Genomic DNA, 22,350 nt, shown 5'->3' with positions numbered 1-22,350 from the left:
GTTATTGTATTTTATTACAGTGATGGTCACTGTGTGCCATTAAAAAAAAAAGTAAGCATATATTTCTTTTATTGAGGATTAAAAAAACTACGAACAACTTGTGGAGAACAAATTACAAGGAAGATCAAGCTATTTTTACAAGAAACCAGAAGGCAGGGCTGAGAGAGAGAGAGGCAGTGTTGTCTAGTGGGTAGAGTCTCCAAATCCTTCACCGCACTTCTCCATGAAGTTAATGGGCCATTTAGGCGCTTTCTCTCAGCCTGACCGACCTCGCAAGTTTCTTGTTTGAGGATGAAGCAAGGAGAGGCGTTGGGTGGCCACAGCGGAGCATGGGGCGTCTGTTTGGCAGGGGTGGGCCGGCGGTGGCTTTAGACTAGAGCAGCCTTCGCCAACCTGGTGCCCCCCACCCCCCAAAAAAGGACTACGAGCCAGACTGGGCGCGGGTGTAAAGAGCTCTGCCCGATCTGCCCGGCTTTGCTGCGCGCTCTGGTTCTCTGCGTCTCCAGCAGAGGCTGCCCTCGGCGAAAGAGGCGCGTAATTACGCTCGTCTGTCCCGCCTCTCGGCGGGGATCGTCGCCGGGGTCTTGCGCCTGGGCTGGCGGAGAGGAAGGAGGCGGCGGCCGAGGAGGAGGCGGAGGCTGGCCGGGGAGCCCCGGCGGACGGGCAGCCGGGGCAGCAGGCGGGAGCGTGGGCCATGGAGCGCTGGAAGGGCCGCGTGGCGCTGGTGACGGGCGCCTCGGTGGGCATCGGCGCGGCGGTGGCGCGGGCGCTGGTGCAGCACGGCATGACGGCGGTGGGCTGTGCCCGGAGCGTGGACAAGATCGAGGTAGCCCGGGAAGGGAGGAAAGGAGGAAAGGGGGAAGGGGAGAGAGAGAGCAAGAGGAGGAGTGGGGAAGAGGATAGGAAAGGAGGAAGGAAAAGGGGATGGAGAGAGAGAGAAAGGAGAGGAGAAAGGGAGGGAAAGAGGAAGGGGAAGAGAAGGAAGGAAGGAAGGAAGGAAGGAAGGAAGGAAGGAAGGAAGGAAGGAAGGAAGGAAGGAAGGAAGGAAGGAAGGAAGGGGGAGAGGGGGAAAGGAAGGAGGAATGGGAAAAGGGAAGAAGAGAAAGGGAGAGAGAGAAGGAAGAACCGGAAAAGAGAGAAAGAACGAAGGACGGGAAAAGGAGAAGGGGAGAAAGAGAAGGAAGAAAAAAAGGAAAGAGAAATGGGAGGGGAGAGAAAAAGAAAGGATGAAAGGAAGGAGAGGAAATGAGAGAAGGAAAGAGAGCAAATAAATGGGGAGAGAAGAAATGGGAAATAGGAAAGGAAGAAAAGGAAGGAAAAGAGGGGGAGAAAGGGATGGGGAGAAGGGAAGAAAAGAGAGATAGAGGGGGAAAGGGAAAGGAGGCAGGGAGGAGGCGCAAGAAGGGAAATGGATGAAAGGAGGAAGGAAACGGGAAGGGGGAAAATAGGGATAGGAGGAGGGAGAGGCTTAGGAGCAACCCAGGGGAGGGAGAAATGGAAGTGGGGGGGGGGGGAGAAGGGATAAGGACACTTTTGGAAAAGGAGAAAAGAAGAAGGAGGATCGGAGATAAGGAAAGAGGGGAAGGTGTGTGGGGAGAAATGGGTGTAGTTATCGCGAAGGAAGGTATTTTAACCAGGCCTTTTAATAAACTGCAAAACGGTGGATGGAATTGTGTTAAGAAGGGACAGGCTGGGGGGGGGGGCTTAAGGACGGTGGGGAAGAAGACTCTAAAGTATGTAGGGGAAACCTCTGCCTGACCTCTCCCCGCCCCCCTTCCTCTCCATCGCCCTCTTTCTCTTCGCTGCTCCCGCATTCATTCATTCATTCCGTAGACAATGCTCAGAACACATGGCGTGGAGGGCGGGCGAGATTCTGCCTGGCTTGGATCTGTTTACTGAGCGGGGACGGGGGGGGGGATGCGTGTGTTGAATTGGTGGATGAGGGGGAGCTGCGTGTAGCAAGGGAGGAGGGCAAGCAGGCGCCGTTGGGGTGCAAAAAGCAGAAAGGGGTGGGTGATCGGGGCGCGTATTTTCCTTTAACTGAGCAGATGGGGCAGAATGGAAGGCAGAGGCGTCTCTGCTTGGAAGGGGTGCCCACCCCAAAGCGGCCCTTCTTTCTCCTTTGTTGGGGTGTGTGTGAATGGGTTATAAAGTGCAAAAACAACCCCCCCTCCACTTTTAGCCTTTTCCAGAAGAAGGTGTTCTCTGTGTGTGGTTTTCTTTAAACTGAAAATGCAATCTCCCAGTGTTAGAAGAGTTTCTCATCAAAAGGATTGTACCTATTGAGTCCTACGAGTCACACCTTTTTTCCTGGTTTCTAAGATGAAAACACCTTTTTATATTGCCGGGCTATATAAAGTCCCGTTTCACTTTTTCCAAAGATCATCTCGACACTGGAAGAATTAGTTTCGGTTGAATGACGGCATTTACTTTAGCAGAAAGCTTATAGGCAATGCCATTTCCTTAAATCTATCTTATCTATCTGCCTGCCTGTCTGTTTGTCCGGAGAGATAGATGGCACGCTTTTGAATTTATTTCAGGCCCCATCAGCACTTAACAGCGTTATCTCACTTTTAAGCAGTCATGGCTTCCTCTCAAAGAATCCTGGCCACTGTAGTTTGTTAAGGGTGCCAGGTGCATGGCAGAGAATCTGCTTCGCACGCAGAAGGTGGCAGGTTCAATTCCTGGCATGTCAAATGAGAAAGACCCCTGGCTGAAGCCCTAGAGCTGCCAGCCAGTGTAGGTAAGAGATGGGGAATTCCACCTGACCCAGGTGGCATGGTTAATGGTGGAAATTGTAGTCTAGGAGCATCTTCCGGAGGGCCACCCCTCTTCCAGCATTCTTCAAGTTTCCCCAGACATTGTTGGACTGCAACTCTGGGCTGTTGGCTAGCTGTGGACCATGGGAGTTGAAGTCCAGCAATCTGGGGCTCCCGAGGTTCGAAGAACGCTAGCCTAGATTATGCGGAGGCAGAAGGACTTATTTTGAGCCAGCTCAAAGTGGAAACTAGTGTGCCTGAATGACTCCCAGCCACCAGCTTCCCATCCTCAGTGGGGCAGACCCAGAGTGTCTTAAAAAGGCTGGAGGAGTCCCTGTTTAGCTGGCGGTTCTGCAATCTCTTGGAAAAATCAGATAGAATCTCTGAGGGCAAAGTGTGCAAAGGAGTCAAAGGTTGCAGGTTTCAAGCAATTGCACTGTTTATTTGCGTTTGAAAGGAGGGAGTAAATATTGGCATTTCCACAGTGTTCTCTGTGTGTGTGTAATACTTTGGGATGGAGGCTCTAAAAAGTTAAATTGGGGAACTCAGTGCCACAAAGTGTGGTGATGGTCCCCAAAGTAAGGTCGGTTTACAGGTTTTTGTTTTGAAACCAGGGATGGGGGACTCCTGGCCCTCCAGATGTTTATGGACTACAACTCCCATCTTTCCTGACCGTTGAGCAGATTGGCTGGGGCTGATGGGGGCTGTAGTCTGACAACATCTGGGAGGCAGTGGGGAAGGTTGATGTCTAGATTGCTTCTGAACTAGGCAACTGGTTTCTCTGTCTGAGCCTCTGTAGCCTTGTCACCCTACTCAGTCTGCCCCAGTGGCAGTCTGATCCCGCTGGACTCCCTGAAATTGTGGGTCTCCTTCCCTGCAGAGGTGTTGACTGACACCTTTCATTATACAGCTTCCAGCTTTTGACACTTGAGGTGTGTATTTTAAGAACCCACCTTGTTTTTGTTGCCTTAAGTTGTTTTTAGGCTGCTTTACTGTTGCCACCTGCCCTGAACACCTAAACATTAGGAAGAACTTCCTGACGGTAAGAGCTGTTTGACAGTGGAATTTGCTGCCAAGGAGTGTGGTGGAGTCTCCTTCTTTGGAGGTCTATAAGCAGAGGCTTGACAACCATGTCAGGAGTGCTCTGATGGTGTTTCCTGCTTGGCAGGGGGTTGGACTCAATGGCCCTTGTGTTCTCTTCCAACTCTAAGATTCTATGATTCTATGATTCATTGGAAATTTTTAAGTAGAGGCTGGATGACCACCTGTCAGGGATTCTTCAGCTGGGATTTCTGCATTGCACAGGGTTGGATTAGATAACCCTCGGGTTTTCTTCCAAATCCACAGTTCTATGATTCAGTAATAATAATAATGGTAATAATTTCACACTACAGATACAGTAACCACCAGTCCATGCATCTTAAGTTAAACATATTGTCAGAGCCACCCGTCTGGTCCCAGCTCACAAGAGACCCAATTCCAATCCGGTTTATTTACATAAAGTCTTTATTGAAGATCATGGTTGCGTTTACATTCCATCTTTGTGACTCTACGTCTGTACCGTTAGATCGCTGAAGTACCCTCTGAATCTGTCCCGCCTCGGCACCAATTTAAGAGGCTTGTGCTGGACCACCTCTTCCTCTCCTTCCTTTTCCGCAGGGTCTTTCTGCCCCCCTGGGTTCCCCCTCGCCGGGACTCGCCCGAGGCTGAATCCTCTGACGCCTCCGCCCCCCTCCTTCTCGCTTTGGGGCCGGGCTCCTCCCCAGGGCTCTCCTCACTTCCGCGCGCCTCTACATTTGAACTTGGCGCGCGTACGTTGCTTCTGACCTTTCTCTCGACCGCTACACTGCTCCCGGTGCTACTCTCCACCCCTTCCGGCTGAGCGTCCTGCTCCGATTTTCTCCCCCTGTCTCCTTCACGCTCTGCTCCCTCTGACACCCTGGTAACTCCACCCCCTTCACTCCGTTCCGGCTGAGAAGCTGGCTCCTGTGTCCTACTCCTACTGAGGCTTCTCCCTTCGCTCCCCTGTTCCTCCCTGCTTCCCCCTTGGTCCCCCTTTGGTCTGACCAGGGGGGCTCCCTTCTGGGAGTCTTCTGACTCACTGGACAAACTCATGGACGATCTTTGGTCATCGTCATCCTCCTCCTCATCTCTCTGGGATTCTTCCCCCTCGCTCTCTGTCTCCTCCCCCATCTGCTCTTCTCTCCCTGAAACCCTGACACATATGTTAATATAAACCCTCCAAACAGGGTATTGGCACAAAACCGATGTCTCAGTAAATGTGCCTCGCCTTACCTGCTTAGAACAACAAGACTGTACATCCGTTGTAGGTTTAAAGGCTAAAATAAAAATAAGAATAAAAATCGCAATAATTTCAGTGCCTCTCAAATGGAGTGAATGTAGAAGCCGCTTAAAATGCCGGATCCTCGTTGGTATAAAGTTAATGCCACATCCTTTTGCTGCATGTGGCTGCGTGCGATGAGAATGCAGGAGAAAGATTCATGCATATATTTCCACCTGCTGTACAAGATGTGCAGGAGCCCCCTTGGAAACATGGAAATAAAGCTGGTGCTCTCTTATCAGGTGGTTGTGGCAAGCTCCTCAAACACCAGTATCCGTGTCAATGTAACCAGGCCGATATTCCCAATAAATTGTCAGCAGTTTAAAAGTCGTTTATTAATAACCCAACCCAGGTGGGTGAATGGGTTGCCTGCCACCAACAACGTGTGTCCAATATGATTTCCAATATGTTGTCCTTCTTTTCCCAGTGTTTGACATTCTTATGGTCCATTTTTTAAATTATTCTGTATGCTTATATCCCACATTTCCTCTAGGGAGCTCAAAGTGGTTCTCCCCCTCCCCCTTTCATCCTCACAACAACCCTGTGGGGTAGAGCAGGTCGAAAGCCCCCAACCATTACATCCCATTGGCCCTTTCATTCTCCCAGCCCAGTGTTCTGCTTGCGGCAGTGTGGTGTAGTGGTTAGAGTGGCAGTTGTGAGGCTTGGCGGGGGGGGGGGAGGAGACTTGAAACTGAATCTTGATACCACTGCAAAAAGTCATTGGGTGTCCCATTTTCAGCTGAACCTACCTTGAAGGGAGGCAGAGTAGAAGCAGAACTGTGCCTTTGGGCTTTCCACGCCCCCACCTCCACCCCCCAATCCGTCTGTGTGTGTGTTTACACACACACCGTATTTTTTGCTCTATAAGACGCACTAGACCATAAGACGCACCTAGTTTTGGGGGGAGGAAAACAAGAAAAAATATATTCTGAATCTCAGAAGCCAGAACAGCAAGAGGGATCGCTGGGCAGTGAAAGCAGCGATCCCTCTTGCTGTTCTGGCTTCTGGGATAGCTGCGCAGCCTGCATTCGTTCCATAAGACGCACACATATTTCCCCTTACTTTTTAGGAGGGAAAAAGTGAGTCTTATAGAACAAAAAATACGGTGTGTGTGTGTGTGTATATATATATATATATCACACACACACACACACACACACACACACACACACACACATTTCTAATGATCCAAATCCTTTATTATTTTATTCAGATAATATACATTCTTTACAACAAACAACTCCAAAATAAAATCCTTGTCATTATATGGGCAATGGAAAGCAAGCAAGCAAACAAAAACAACCCAGGAGATTGCAAGTGTTTCTACGCTGCAGTTGGCTTAGCTTTCGGGAAGGGATGGCGATCCTCTTTCATCCCGAGGGCTGCATTCGATTCTGGACAATCCCCCCAAGGCAAATCCCCCCTTCTAGCTTCTACAACCTGCCACCTTTCTGCATTCTCCTTCAGGATGAGCAAAGGGCATAGAATTATTGAATCATGGAATTGTCGAATTGGAAAGGACCACAAGGATCATCTCGTCCAACCCTCTCTTGCCTAACGTGGGGCTCGAACTCATGACTGAGATTAAGTCTCACTCTCTACTGACTGAGCATGACCAGAACAGCGTTAGAAACTCAGATATATAAGCTAATCGCCAAACAACCCCTTAAAACTAGGTTATGGTCACCACGACACAATGTCCAGGCACCATTTGTTTTTGCAGTGAAATTTGTTGTTGCTGCTAGTATTCATTTCATTTATATTTTAAAGAAAAAAAACTCAAAGCGGTTTACAGCACATTCAACATCAAAGAAAGCGATCCAGAATAAAACAAAGGAAAATATTTCAAATCCTTCTCTAAGCAAGGTTCGGTTTTCGCCATTTTGTGGTTTGCCTCAGGGGCCAAAATGTTGTCATGGAGGAAGGCAAAAACACAAAAAGAGCGTTCTGGCAAGGAGGTTTGGCTCTAGAGGGGGTTTGGCTTGGGAGAGTCTGAAGGGCCAGACAGAAAGGCATTTGGCCCTCAGGCCTCAGATACCCCATCTGTGCTTGAAAGTGTTTTCTAGGGTAGGGATGACAAAATATCAACTTCACCCACCCTGGGTCTTCACGGACAGCAAGGGCTTCCTGTTTGAGCTGAGATTTGGCCTGCTCCATGACAACATTCCTAATTTATTGTGTCCCTTTGACTGTGATTCCTGGCTTTGCCCCTCCAGGCTTCATCCAAACTACGAGCCCTGGGCTCTCTTTTGCAGATACATTGGTAAAGGTAAAGGCAAAGGGACCCCTGACCATTAGGTCCAGTCGTGACCGACTCTGGGGTTGCGGCGCTCATCTCGCTTTACTGGCCGAGGGAGCCGGCGTACAGCCAGCATGACTAAGCTGCTTCTGGCGAACCAGAGCAGCACACGGAAACGCCATTTACCTTCCCGCCAGAGCGGTACCTATTTATCTACTTGCACTTTGATGTGCTTTCGAACTGCTAGGTTGGCAGGAGCAGGGACCGAGCAACGGGAGCTCACCCTGTCGCGGGGATTCGAACTGCCAACCTTCTGATCGGCAAGTCCTAGGCTCTGTGGTTTAACCCACCGCGCCACCCGCATCCCTCGATACAGTGGTACCTTGGGTTAAATATGCTTCAGGTTACAGACTCCTCTAACCCAGAAATAGTGCTTCAGGTTAAGAACTTTGCTTCAGGATGAGAACAGAAATCGTGCGGCGGTGGTGCAGCGGCAGCAGCGGGAGGCACCTGAAACAGTGGTGTTTCAGGTTAAGAACAGTTTCAGGTTAAGAACAGACCTCCAGAACGAATTAAGTACTTAACCCGAGGTACCACTGTATATTCTTTTGTAGATATGTTATTGCAGAGGAATGCTATATCTTTCACATGGCGTTGGGCACTCCTGTCTCAGAGGTCAGCATCCAGTGTATATTTAGCTCTCAGTGTGCACGCCCAAGTAGACGTGGGCGTTATCAGCCGGTGCTGTAATCCTGTCTTGCAAGGTAATCAACCCTGGGTTGGGCCGGGCTTTGGGGGATAAGGTATCTTGCAAAGCCAGGCAGCAAAGAGAGCGATGCTTATCAGTCACTGTCTCTGCGTGGCGTTGGTGTGTCACCCAGGGCTTGAAGGTTGGAAGGTTCAGGACCATCAGAGAAGCAAGTACTCCTTCTTCTTCGGCGATCACTCATAGCCGAGTAAGATTGTCTTCCATAAAAATGGTTGTAACAATGAGTCCGTAAGTGACTGTAGAGGCCAATTCTGGATCCACACGTCCTTCCACGGTGGGGACATAGGTTTCCGGGCGGGTTTTGATCACGGTGAGGAATCTTGCCAAGCGTGCCTTCCTCTTAGTGCACTTCTCCCTTTTGTCCTTTAGTTCAAGTATCCTCAAAGCCCACGACACCTTTGGTAAAGGCTGTTCTCCAACTGGAGCGCTCGCAGGCCAGTGTTTCCCAATTGTTGGTGTTTATACTACATTTTTCAAGATTTCTCTTGAGAGCGTCTTTAAACCTCTTTTGTTGACCACCAGCATTACACTTTCCATTTTTAAGTTCGGAATAGAGTAGTTGCTTTGGAAGACGATAATCAGGCATCCGAACAATGTGACCAGCCCAACCAAGTTGATGTTGAAGAATCATTGCTTCGACACTGGTGATCTTTGCTTCTTCCAGTACACTGGCATTATTTCGCCTGTCTTCCCAGGTGATGTGTAAAATTTTTCGGAGACACCACTAATGGCATCTCAGCCTGGATATCTCAGTTGGTCAGAGCATGGGGCTGAGAATGCCCAGGTTGCAGGTTCGATCCCTGTATGGGGCAGCTGCATATTTGGGTTGGACTAGATGACCCTTGAAGTCTTTTCCAATGCTACACTTCTGTGTGTCTATTTGATGTTCAACGGGGATGTTCTGCTGGTTTTGCCCCTTGTAGAATTGCAGTGAAACGAAGCCCTCTCTCTGCATGACTGAGAGAGATCTGGGCGTAGACCGAATGTATAATTGACCTCAGCATCTTCTTCCAAATCTGGTTGCTATGAGGAATAGCTGGCGGCGAGGAAGCCTCGCTTCTCTGCCGGAAGCCTCATAAATCAACCTGCCTGTGGGTGTCACCCATTTGTGTACTTTTTCTTTTATTCAAAAGGGGTGTTTGCTTCTTTCTGGAAAACTGTTTTGCAGTCCCAATTGGAATGTCGTATACGGCTCTGTTCACACCCCCACCTTGAAAAAAATCTTTAAAAAGGATGATGCAATGCTGGAAAAGGTGCAGAAAAAGGCAACCAAAATAATCGGCGAGGAGAGGAGGGTTGGAGTGCCCTCTGAGCTCTGGAGAAAGAACATAAGAACCTCGGAAGAGTCGTGCATATGGGTCAGGCCAAAGCGGAGCCCCCTAATCCAGCATCCTGTTCTCACTGTGGCCAAGCAGATGCCCTGGAGGGAAAACTCAAAGCAGGTCCTGGGTGCTAGAGCAGCTTCTCCCCACTTGGAATCCTCAGCAACTGGTAGACACGCCCCCCAGTTCCCAGGCCACGCCCCTCACTGGCCATAAGTGTGTGGCTGGAAAAGTCCTTGGAATTGTGTCTCAGAATTTTGCCTCTTTCTTCCCTGGATGGAAGATCATAATAATAATAATAATAATTTTTATTTATACCCCGCCCTCCCCAGCCAAGGCCGGGCTCAGGGCGGCTAACAAGCAATAATAAAAACAAGTTGAATGAATACAACTTAAAAACAAGATTAAAATACAACATTAAAATATTGAAACATTAAAATATTAAAATGCAGCCTCGTCACAGGAGGAGAAAGGGAAAAGAAAAAAGAAAAAGGGGGAGGGAATCAAATTGGCTCCAAGCCAAAGGCCAGGCGGATCAACTGTGTCTTACAGGCCCTGCAGAAAGAAATCATATCCTGTAGGGCCCTGGTCTCATGAGGCAGAGCGTTCCACCAGGCCGGAGCCAGTGTTGAAAAGGCCCTGGCTCTGGTTGAAGCCAATCTAACTTCCTTAGGGCCCGGGACCACTAGGGTGTTGCTATTTATGGATCTTGAGGCTCTCCGTGGGGCATACCGGGAGAAGCGTTCCCGTAGGTACAAGGGTGTGTGTGCAGAAGCTAGCCTGCTTTGCAAAGATGATATTTGCATCCATCTCTCCACCCACTTTTGCGGCTGGCCCCGCCCACCCCAGCATGCGGCCCCTGGAAAGTTGCCTAGAAGGAATGCAGCCCTCAGTCTGAAAAAGTTCCCCGTCTCTGATCGTTTCGCAGCGACATTGGTTATGAACGGGTTACTCTGCCTGCATTGCATTGGCGAGCTTATCCCATCTTCCTAACTTAATGAGTTTGAGGAACCACTCTCTCTTAAAATTTGAGATTATGTTTCCCTTCTCTTTTTCTTCGGGTCCTCAGAGAACCTGGCCAAGGCAGTCTTTGCAGAGATTAGCAAACTCATTTAATAATCTGCAGCTGTTTGGAATCTCGCCTTCAATAAGATTAAACCGGATTAATAATGGGTTTCAATGCCCCCTTCAGGAATTACATTTTCAATGTCAAGGAAATGCATCGTCAGTGAGGTTGAGCATGCTAGTCCTTCTTTTGTTAATGTTCAGCTGAACCTCCAGCTCCTGGGCATTGGGAACCTTGCGTTACAGATAGGCTTGACTGTGCCTAACCGTTCTGGGTAGAAAATGAGACACAGGAAAGCTCTTTATACCAAGTTAGACCACTGGCCCATCTAGCCCCATATATTGTCTACACTGGTTGGCAGCAGCTTTCCAGGGTTTCAGCGAAGGGTCTCTCCTAACCCTGCCTGGAGATGCTGCATGCAAAGCAGATGCCGTACCATTGAGCTCTTGTTCTTCATCTAAAAATAAGTTAAGATTCTAGTCCTCATGCCAGTCCGGAATTAAATAGGAAAGGAGGGGGCCACCACCTTAGGCCCATTAGCCCACTTAAGCTCTCTATTGTCTACACAGACTCGCAGCAGCTCTTCATGGTTTACTTGGAGATGGCTGGGATTGAACCCAGAACCTTCTGCATGCAAGGCAGATGGCCTACCATAATTTAATTTATTTTTATATATAATTTATAATTTATCTTTATAATTTTATAAATAATTTATTTTTTTAATGCTCCGCCCACCAGACTGGGTTGCCCCAGCCACTCTGGGCAGCTTCCAACAAAATACAGATGGAAAAGTGGGGGGGGGGGAATCAAACATTAAAATCTTCCTGGAACAGGGCTGCCTTTATATGTCTATGAAAAGTTATATAGTTGTTTAACTCTTTGATATCTGCTGGGAGGGCATTCCACAGGGCGGGTGCTACTACCGAGAAGGCCCTCTGCCTGGTTCCCTGTAACTTTAATTCTCACAGTGAAGGAACCGCCAGAAGGCCCTTGGCGCTGGACCTCAGTGTCTGGGCTGACAGATTGGGGTGGAGACACTCCTTCAGGTATACTGGGCCAAGGCAGTTTAGGGCTTTCAAGGTCAGCACCAACACTTTGAATTGTGCTCGGAAACGTACTGGGAGCCAATGTAGATCTTTTAAGACCAGTGCTACATGGTCCCAGCGGCTGCTCCCAGTCACCAGTCTGGCAGCCACGTTCTGGATTTTGTTGTAATTTCCGAGTCACCTTCAAAGGTAGCCCCATGTTGAGCTCATTACAGTACAGTGGTACCTCGGGTTAAGTACTTAATTCGTTCCGGAGGTCCGTTGTTAACCTGAAACTGTTCTTAACCTGAAGCACCACTTTAGCTAATGGGGCCTCCTGCTGCCACCGCACCGCTAGAGCACGATTTCTGTTCTCATCCTGAAGCAAAGTTCTTAACCCGAGGTACTACTTCTGGGTTAGCGGAGTCTGTAACCTGAAGTGTATGTAACCTGAGGTACCACTGTAGTCCAAACAAGAGATAACCAAAGCATGCACCACTCTGGCAAGACAGTCTGCAGGCAGGTAGGTAGGGTCTCATCCCTACCTTTAGAACCACAGCCCTTTGCCTGTTTGACCCACCACTAGGTTTCCATGCCACCGAAATGCCGCTACCCGACATTGCTTTGTGCCATCGATTCCTGACCGTCAAAGTGGCATAGTAAAAACAACAAATTGCTTAGATCTGCTTCTTTATTTTTAGCCTGCCAGCAGTCAAAAACCAGAGCCCATTTCCCAATCAAAGCAGTTTCTCACTTGCTGAGGGGTTCTCTCTCCCCGGCCCCCAGTGCAAGGTATAACCACCGTGTGAATAATTTTTAATTCTCCCCTTCCTTAAATGCAATTTGATCACTACCCTTTGACATCCATCTTCCTTATTCAAATGATGCTCAGAAAAAAAGAGAGAGGAAAGGCTCTGTCAGTTAGAGCTCAAACCATCGCCTTACCTCGCCTGAGGATTGCGCTCCCCCCCCCCGCCTCTTCTGAAGAGCTTTGATGCTCACCGGAAGGGACACCCCGTCTCTGACCTGTCATCCCGGGAGACGGTGACAAGCTTCAGGAGAGCGAGGAAACGTCATGTGATGTCTGGATTCCACAGCCTCCAGCGGAGGCACAGAATCCGGTCAACGTGGCACCTCAGAACCTCAGGGCTGATCCCCTTCCCTTTCCTGACGAAACAACAAAAATAACCCAGTGGTTGTTTTGCTGTTAACTGGGGTCAAGGACTTCTTTGAAATGTGGGAAGGATCTGTGCAATAATGCCCTGAAACTCTTGCTGGCTGGTTTCATTGAATGACCTTGAACTCTTATTATTGCGATGAGAGAGGGACAAAAACAGACATCCACTTTGTCGTCGACATCGCCATTATCTGCACTCCATGCTCTGGTAACTTCCAGATTGGACTACTGCAATGTGATCCCCGTGGGGCTGCCCTTGAAGGCGAGTTGGAAACGTCAGTTGGTTCAAAACGCAGCGGCCAGATTGCTGCTTTCAGATCTCATAGAAAAGCTCTGTTTGAAAAAAGCTGCACTGATGGCCAGTTTGCTTCTGGGGCCAACACAAGGTGCTCACTGTGTTTCAAGCCCTAAATGACTCAGGCCCCAAATACCTGAAAGACTGCCTCCTTCCATACAGACCTTCCTGGGAGCTAAGACTGGCAGGGGGTGCCCTCTTTGTTGTTCAACCACCCTCACAAGCTCAGGGGGTGGTGACCCAGGACAGAGTGGCAGCCCCTAAATTGCGGAACTCCTTCCTCACAGAGTTGCGTCTTCATTGCACAGCTTCCGGCGAACACTGAAGACGCACCTCTTTATAACAGTGACACTTGAGGTGTATATTTTTAGGACGCCACCTTATTTCTGTAATTTTAACTTGTGAAGCCTTCCTATAGCTAGTGCTCAGGGGTGTGTTCCAAGATGGTGCACTAACCCAGAGGAAGCTTTCATGCGCCATCCATGAGGCACTTCCTCCCTTCCCCTTGTTAGCTCCGGGCTGGAACTGAGGAGAGTCAAGGTCAAAGGCAGCCTGTCTGGGAGAAACTTTGATGTCTTCTGAGTTGTCACCTGAGGCAGTGATGGCTGCCTGGCTTGTGATTGAGCAAATTGAGGCGGGGGGGGGGGGGGAGGGAAAGGTCAACCAATTCCCCTTCTCTTTTTCATACATTGTTTTCATCCCAGAATCTCTCTTTCTGTCAACTCCTTTTCTTGCCTTTGCTTGTCTTGCTGCTATGGCCTTGTTTGATCACCCTTAGTCAGTCTTTGGCCCTCTAGACTCCCATCAAACCTTGCAGCAGACATGGATAGTGGTCAGCCATGATGATACCTGTGGTCCAGGGTTTCCCAAGCTTGGGTCTTCAGCTGTTTTTGGACTACAATTCCCATCATCCCCTGACCACTGGTACTACTAGCTAGGGATGATGGGAGCCATAGTCCAAAAACAGATGGGAGACCCAAGTTTGGAAAACGTTGCATGGTCCATCAACATCTGGAGGGCTCTTGATCTTCCACCTCTGCCTTTATCAATTCCATTCTGAACTCTTCACTTATGTCTCTTCTAGAAATTGGCTGCTGAGTGTCAGAGTGCTGGCTACCCGGGCACCCTCATCCCGTACAAGTGTGACCTCTCTGTTGAAGAAGAGATCCTCTCCATGTTCTCTGCCATCAAGACCCTTCACCAGGGAGTTGATGTCTGTATCAACAACGCTGGCTTGGCCCGGCCAGAGCCCTTGCTCTCTGGCAGGACCGAGGGTTGGAGGACGATGATTGACGTGAGTAGAGACCAATCCAATCTGTGGTTGTTGCTTTTTTTTAAGTGGGTTTGTTGGGTGAGAACCCCTGTTGTCACTTTTCTCTCCCTGGCCCAGATCCGCACCCACCATCCTGCACCTTGAAAGGCAGAAATATAGAGAGTGTAAGCCCATTGCTTTTCCAAGGCACCTGTATGAATGTCAATCTCAATAGAACTCACCTGAGCCTTCCAACTTCCTCCACCAGCTCTATGTGCTTTTCAAGGGAGAGAAGGGTAGCCACCTGCAAGGGAGCAGGGTGTGATGGTGGTGAAAACTTTGCAAAGTGAAAACTTTGCAAAGATGCTGAGGTGTTATCTCTTGCTATGCAGGAGTTAAAGACCAAGCAGTACAATATGTAACCCGCCTTGAGTCCCATCCAGGAAAAAGGTGGGGTATAAATAAATTAATAAATTAATTAATAGTAGTAGTAGTAATAATAATAATAATAATAATAATAATAATAATAATAATACAATGGGATACATGTCTACTGTAAAATCTCTTTATGTTTAATGGAGCTTACTTCTAGGTAAGTGGATACAGGATTGCAGCCTAGACTTTGGCATTGGGAAAAAGCAGGATCTTCTGCAAATCTTTTGAGAGGGGTTGGAGGCCCCAATCCACACATGATGTACCAGGCCCAGAAGATCCTTTGGTCAACCGCGTTTGGGGAGTTAATTTTCATCAGGATCAAGGCATATGCCAAGGGAATGTTAAAAAGCCTTCATGCCTGCATCTCCTGGCGCTGATCTTTATCAACCACCCAAGCAATTATTTAAAACAATAAGAAGGGAAAAAAACACCTTGGTTCACAACTACAACCCTCAATTAACTTACACATCTAGTTTTCACTCTAAGATATTCCAGCAAAACAGCTAAACCTTATCAGTTCCTAGGTTTGCAAATGTTAAAAAAACAAACCACCCCAGTATTAAAATGATAAAAGCTGGCGATGGAAAGGAATAGCACGGTGTTTCCCTAGCCTCAAGAACACTTACCAAAATGCAAAAGCCTTGACTAATTTCTAGATGGTGTTGGGCTTCCCCTGCCTTTCAGGTGAACGTGATGGCTGTGAGCATCTGCACCCGGGAGGCCTATCAGTCCATGAAGGAGCGAAGCATCGATGATGGCCATATTATTAACATTAACAGGTGGGCGAAAGCAAAGCGAAGGAATGGCGCAATAGCAATGCCCCTGAACTAAGTTTTCACGCAAGACGTCTGAAGACGTTTAGACTAGCTTACCCAGATGCTGGTGTATTTATAGTTTATTGGTGGCTTTATTTTTTTAATGTATTAAATAGTTGTTTCAGCTGCTTTTGCCAATAATTTTATTGTTTTATTCTTTTTGTCAACTGTTTGAATTTTTTTGGGTTTTTTCTTTTTACATTTAAGCAGTACAGTGGTACCTTGGTTTGCAAACAGTCTGGTTTGCAGACGTTTTGGATTACAAACACGTCAAACCTGGAAGTGCGTGTCCTGGTTTGCAAACTTTTTTTGGATTACAACCCATTTTTTTTTTTGGATTACGAACAAATTTTTTTGGGAGACCCTATTGGTGAAAGCGGCCTTGGGTTACAACCTGTTTTGGTTTACAAACAGACCTTTGGAACGGATTATGGTTGTAAACCAAGGTACCACTGTATATAAATTGTAGGGGGGGGAGATAAATAAATGTGTGAATTACAGTGGCTAAGCTAAATGCTGTCAAGTTCAGGGCTAGTTTGCCAAACAGGGAGGCACAATGAGCCAGGGATTCTGCACATCAGTTTATAAAGTCATAACTTTCTGTGGAGTTCGACTTTGTTGTTCTGCATCAGGGAATTTTATTTTCTCCCCCTTTCTGGGTTCCCTTCTAGCATGAATGGCCACAGCGTGGTCCCTCAGTCCGTCGTGCATTTTTACAGTGCCACAAAATACGCCGTCACGGCGCTGACCGAAGGGCTGAGGCAGGAGCTCAGGGAAGCGAAGACACACATACGTGCCACGGTGAGTTTAGCTTATGCCTGCTCTGGGTTCGCCAACTTTTACTTGGCGCATCAGAGTTGGTGCCGTGGGCGTCAGTGGCGCAAACGGTGTGAGACAAAATGGCTGCCGTGGGCGAGGACATAGCACAAAATGGCACCTGGGCTGGAGGGCGCAATACAAAATGGCCACCGCATCTGAAAGAGCAGGGGAAAGGCCACAAAACAGTGCAAACACACTACTTTCTCCCCAGAATCAGTGGCCCCATGAATGGTGAGGGGAAGACGCCCTCCAGTGGTGTGAATGGCCGCTCTCTTTGCCTGAGATCTTGGGAGAGCCACTGTCCATCAGAGTAGGCAACACTGCACTAAATGGAGCCAATGGTCTGACCTGTGGCCCTCCAGATCTTCTTTTGTCTCTGACCATTGGCCACGCTGGCTGGGGCTGATGAGAATGGGCCTACATCTGAAGGTCACAGGCTCCCCATCTTCCTGCTCGACGTCACTTGAGAGGAGATGGTCACATCAGAGCTCAGCAAAGTCAGGATGAATCCTTGCTGGACATTTCCTGACTCAGGAATGCAAAAAAAAGATGCTTTATACTGAGTCAGACCGTTGGTCAGGCATAGGCAAACTCACCCCTCCAGCTGTTTTGGGACTACAGTTCCCATCATCCCTAGCTAACAGGACCAGCGGTCAGGGATGATGGGAACTGTAGTCCCAAAACATCTGGAGGGCCGAGTTTGCCTATGCCTGCCATTGGTCCATCCAGCTCAGTAATGACCATGACAGTGGACGGAAAATCTTTGGCCCCTTCAGAGCTTGTTGGACTACAACTCCCATCATCCCTGACCAGCGGCCATGTTGGCAGCAGCTAATGGGAGAGAGGCCTACAGGTCCCTCATCCTTGGACTACAGGGACTGGTAGTGGCTCTCTGGGGTTTCAGACGGGTCTCTCTGGAGATGCTGGGTAATGAACCTTGGACCTCTACCACTCAGCTCTAAAAATAAAATAAGATGCTAGTCCTCATGCTGGTGCTGAATTAAACAGGAAAGCAGGAAGATGCTTTATCCCAAGGAAGACCACTGGTCCATCTTGCTTAGTATTGTCTACACTGACTGGCAGCAGCTCTCCAGGACATCCGGCAGAGGACATTCCCTACCTGAAGATCCTTGTGGTAGAACCTGAGACCTTCTGCATGGAAAGCACACACTCTGCCCCTGAGCTCTTCCCCTAAAAATGGAGCAAGTTTCCAGTCCTCATGGTTCTGTTTAAAGAATATCCCCGCAAACTGCCTTCTACATCGGTCCACCTAGCTCAGTGTTCCTACACTGACTGACAGGGGCTCAGACCAGCACTTTCTCTCCCAGCCCTACCTGCAGATGCTGGAGACTGAACCTGAGACCTTTTGCATGCAAAGCAGATGCTGTACCACTGAGCCGCTCCTCCTTAACCTACGGCAGATTACAGAGCCCCAGCATCTGCTGCGTTGCTGTTCGGCAGCCAGACCTAATCTGCAGTTATTTTTCTCATCAGTGCATCCGATCTGTTCCTTTGAATTGTGTTTGGAGTTGCTCTATCCATTAGACCTCGAGTGATCATTAAGGGCTGTCTTCTTGGAAACGCTGCTACAAAACCGGCCAATCATTTCCCCCCATATCTTTTGCTCTGTAATGAAAAGAGGAGTTAGCAAATCCCGTTAGGGCACTGTGTTTTTGTTTGTTTGTTCCTTCCCTTTCTCTTTCCTTAGTGTATCTCTCCGGGACTGGTAGAAACTGGATTTGCTTTTAAACTCCACGATAATGACCCAGAGAGAGCAGCAGCGACGTACGAGAGCATTAGGGTAGGTGGTAGGGGAAGCAGATGAATTGCACATATTCAAATAATTTTGGTCTACGTGAAGAGCCTGTTCTTTTCTGTGCACTGAGATGCCTCTTAGCACTTCTGGCAGGGGTGGGAGAAGCGATTTATTCATTTACTTACACTCCACCCTAGGACACAGGTGGCGCTGTGGGTTAAACCACAGAGCCTAGGACTTGCTGATCAGAAGGTTGGCAGTTCGAATCCCTGCGACAGGATGAACTCCCGTTGCTCTGTCCCTGCTCCTGCCAACCTAGCAGTTCGAAAGCACGTCAAGTGCAAGTAGATAAATAGGTACCGCTCTGGTGGGAAGGTAAACGGCGTTTCCGTGCACTGCTCTGGTTTTCCAGAAGCGGCTTAGTCATACTGGCCACATGACCCGGAAGCTGTACTTACACTCCACCTTTCGTGCAAGGAGCCCAAGGTAGTTCTCCTCCTCCCTGTTTATTATTTTATTTTATTTTATTTCCTCACAGCAACCCTGCAAAGTAGTTTAGGCTGAGAGCGAGCAACTGGCCCAAGTTTACCCAATGAGAGCTAGTCTGGCATACTAACCACTACACCACACTGCCTCAATCTTTATCTGTTGTTGTTTGACAAAAAAAAAAAAGGACCTGTCTGCTGGATCAGGCCAAACGTCCATCTTGATTCCTGCATTGCAGGGGGTTGGACTAGATGACCCTTGGTGTCCCTTCCAACTCTACAATTATACGATTCTGTGATTCTAGCCCAGCATCCTGAAGGATAAAGGCTCTCGGGGGCAAGCAGGCCACCCTGTAAGAAGCAGGAGACATGGGGTAGGAGTCTTTCGAAAGCAAGGGCCAAAGTATGAGCTCAGCAAGAGGACTTTGAGGGTTCACGCACTCCGAGGTCTGCTGCAACCAAACTAATTCTCATTTCTTCATTTTCCTCTCTCTTTCCAGTGTCTAAAAGCAGAAGATATGGCCAACGCCGTCATATATGTGCTCAGTGCTCCACCTCACGTGCAGGTCAGTCGAAAAACCAGCGCAACCCCTTCAATTCAAGGAGAAGAAGAAAGGAAGGCTCCTTTCCCGTCGGCTAGGCCTCTGCATCTGTTGGTTGTGCTCGAAAGGACAGAGATGCAGGCGTTATCTTTCCCTTCAGCTCTATGCGTTCCTCAGGCTGGCGGCTGGCTCCATGACGACCAGCCCTTGTCTCCTTTGCCCAGGGGATGGGGAAGAACCATAGAATTGTAGAGTTGCAAGGGAGGGTGATCTAGTCCAGCCCCCTGCAATGCAGGGATCCTGCCCGCAGCTTGCCAGAGGATTCTGTGTGTGGACCTCAGGCTACTGCAGGAAAACTTTGGCCCTCCACGTGTTGCTGAGCTACAGCAAGAATGGGATCAAGGGAGCTGGGGTTCAGAGGGCCAAAGTTTCCCTACATCTGGTGTAAGGTAGGCAGTGCTCAAAACTGTGTCAAAACACACACACACTAATTGCGGCAACTGAGATTTCTTTCCTGTGTCAGAATCAGGGAATCTGTGGCTCTCTAGATGCCACTGGGCTCCAGTTCCCATGAACATGGATTGATTGAGTGAAAAAAATTGTATGCCGCTTAACTGTAAACACAACCCAAAGCGGTTTACAAAACGTCCATGAAATATACCAATTCATGTCAACATTAAAAACATCATCTGGAGCTGATGCAGATTGGAGATGAAAATGTTTGAAAGGCTGAAGCTTCCTGACCCCTGATCTGAATAAAAAGGTCTTCATCGGTCAACAGAAGACCATTAGAAAGGGAGCGAAAGAAGGTTCCGGAACGTAGCAGCAGGCCTTGAGAAAGCCCTTTCTTGAGTTCCTGTCAAACGAGCCTCAGATATCAGCACAACAGAGACAGGGGTGGTGGTATATAGAGTCCTCTTGCTTGGTTCATGGTCCAGCATGAGGTTATTTTTGGGTTCATGGGAAATTCCTTCCATCCTCCAGCAGAATCCATTTTCCTGGGACTGTGAGACACCACACAAAGAGCGTGGTGGTGTGGTGCTGTTTCTGGAAGGTGTCTAGGGAGAATGCAACATAACCCCCAGATAGATGTACCAGTGGACACACACACTCAGAGCCTCCTTAAAATTCCTAAAGCATTTTGTTCTGTTTCAGTTCCACAACACTTTGGCTGACATGTGCCGTTGTCTCTTCTAGATTGGTGACATTCAGATGCGGCCTACCGAGCAGGTATCCTAGCAAATGGAAGAGGATTCACTGCTGGTGCGGCACAGCAGGGGGTATGGCGCGCCACTGATCCGCTCAGGGTTTTCCTTCTGTGACGTTTTAAGTGCTGCAATAGGAAGAATTGATCCTCCCTCTCCCCCATTACTCTCCCATTTTGAGCTGACGTCAGCTGAGCAGAAACTCAAAATGGAAAGGCACTGTTGATTGCGGAAGTCTTCTCCACTGTGCTCCACCTCATGCGGAAGTAACAGAGAAGCCGATCCCAGAATCCAACCTCAACTGACTTCAGGGGTGTGGGAGCTTAGGATGTCCAAGAGGGCCTAGCTGGCTTTTGATGAATGACTTACCAGCTTCCCTCCATTGCTGAACTGCTGCCAACGTCACACTTCCCCATAAATGCTACGTGGAGCAGTCTTTCCTCATTTCTCTTTGCTACCACCCCAAACTCTCGAAATATCAAGCCTCGGTTTCTGCGTCTCTCTCCAATCCGTCTCTGATGAGCACTGCAACAATTCCCCCTTTGGAACCGCAGGTGCTGAGGATTTGCCTTAATATCCATTTGGCTAGAAAGATGCTTGAGCCAGGAGTCGCCATTTTCTGCCGCAGAACGGCTCTGTTTCCCACCACCATTTTAGCTGTTGCGACTTCCTTTCCAAAATAGAATCCTGGGAAGTGTAGTTTGGAGAAAGGGGTAATGGTGCTGTTAGCGACCTCTTAACAATTCCCCGATCACAAAAGTCCGCTTCCCAGGGTTCCTAGGGAAGATGGGGGATGGCTATTAAACCAAATTGTCTGTGGTGAGGCTAAACCTCCTTCAACGCCAGTCTTTGCCAACCTGGTGCCCTTCAGCTGCTTTGGACTACAACTCCCATCAGCCCCAGCTGTCGTTCAAAGGAGCTGGAAAGGCACCCGGTTTGTGAAGGCTGCTCTGGCCAGTCATGGGTGCCCGCACCACATTTTATGAACAGCAAAGTAATACAACAATTTGTTAATGATGTATTCGGTTCATGTAAAATGTTGGGTTGAACCACAGAGCCTAGGGCTTGCCGATCAGAAGGTCGGTGGTTTGAATCCCTGCGACGGGGTGAGCTCCTGTTGCTCGGTCTCTGCTCCTGCCAACCTTGCAGTTCAAAAGCATGTCAAAGTGCAAGTAGATAAATAGGTACCACTCCGGCAGGAAGGTTAACTGTGTTTCTGTGCACTGCTGTGGTTTGCCAGAAGCGGCTTAGACATGCTGGCCACATGACCCAGAAGCTGTATGCCGGCTCCCTCGGCCAGCGAGATGAGCGCCGCAACCCCAGAGTCGTCTGCGACTGGACCTAACGGTCAGGGGTCCCTTTACCTTTATCTAAAATGTTGGTGTGTGTGTGTGTGTGGAGCAAATACATTTTTATAGAGAGAAGTGTGTATGTTTGTGTGTAGTGCAAGGGCACCTCATTGCAACTACCCACCTTTTTAAAACACAACAACCCTGCCTGGTTGTGCATTCCAGGAGAGGAATAGCGTATGAGACAGAGGAGACTTCCAGCTGCCTGATTCAGCCAATCTCAAAGAACAGTGATGGAGATGGGCAGCTTGTAGCTGCCTCATGGGGCCACCAACTTAGATGATTTAGGTAACATTTGCAGAAGATGAACCTACACTCATGAAGCCTCCAGGTGTAGCGGTAGTCTACCTCTTAATAGCAGTTGCTGTGGGGCAACAACAGGAGAAGGAGGTTGCCTTCAGGCTCTGCTTGGAGTATCTGGCTGACCAGTGTCGGAAACAGGATGTTGGGCAAGGCAGGCTTTTGATCTGATTTAGCAGAACTCGTCTTACATTTTGCCCACCTCTGTCTGATGCTTTAATCCCAAAGGCACACAATAGGGAGTAAACCCTGCTGAGCACAATAGGACTTCCTTTGGAGTAAAAACGCTGTTAAGGCTCCAGATTCTGTTTGACTTGTTTAATTCCACAAAACCACTTCTCCCCCTTGAATTACCAACCATATTTAGAACCATAGAATTGTAGAGTTAGAAGGGACCAC

General features: G+C 48.6%; 1 protein-coding gene across 2 annotated transcripts; it reads left to right on the top strand.

Moving 5' to 3' along the window:
- The first annotated feature begins 485 nt into the window (after positions 1-485).
- On the top strand, positions 486-21,460 carry DHRS11 (dehydrogenase/reductase 11). Of its 2 annotated transcripts, XM_081890687.1 has the most exons (7): positions 496-826; positions 14,078-14,287; positions 15,365-15,459; positions 16,167-16,296; positions 18,023-18,115; positions 19,056-19,121; positions 20,295-21,460. In XM_081890687.1, the coding sequence occupies exons 1-7, from the start codon at positions 695-697 to the stop codon at positions 20,334-20,336; spliced, it is 768 nt and encodes a 255-aa protein (XP_081746813.1). In that variant the 5' UTR covers positions 496-694; the 3' UTR covers positions 20,337-21,460. The 2 variants fall into 2 exon arrangements, 1 of the variants encoding a protein (XP_081746813.1); XR_014163246.1 differs by lacking the exon at positions 20,295-21,460 and having other exon boundaries at positions 486-826; positions 17,655-18,115; positions 19,056-19,111.
- Positions 21,461-22,350: the final 890 nt, after the last annotated feature.

The sequence above is a fragment of the Podarcis melisellensis genome (assembly GCF_964234715.1).
Source record: "Podarcis melisellensis genome assembly, chromosome: 15".
In the NCBI taxonomy this organism is placed as follows: Eukaryota; Metazoa; Chordata; class Lepidosauria; order Squamata; family Lacertidae; genus Podarcis; species Podarcis melisellensis.
Note: the sequence above shows the minus strand (reverse complement) of the source record. Positions and strands in the feature narration are given on the sequence as shown.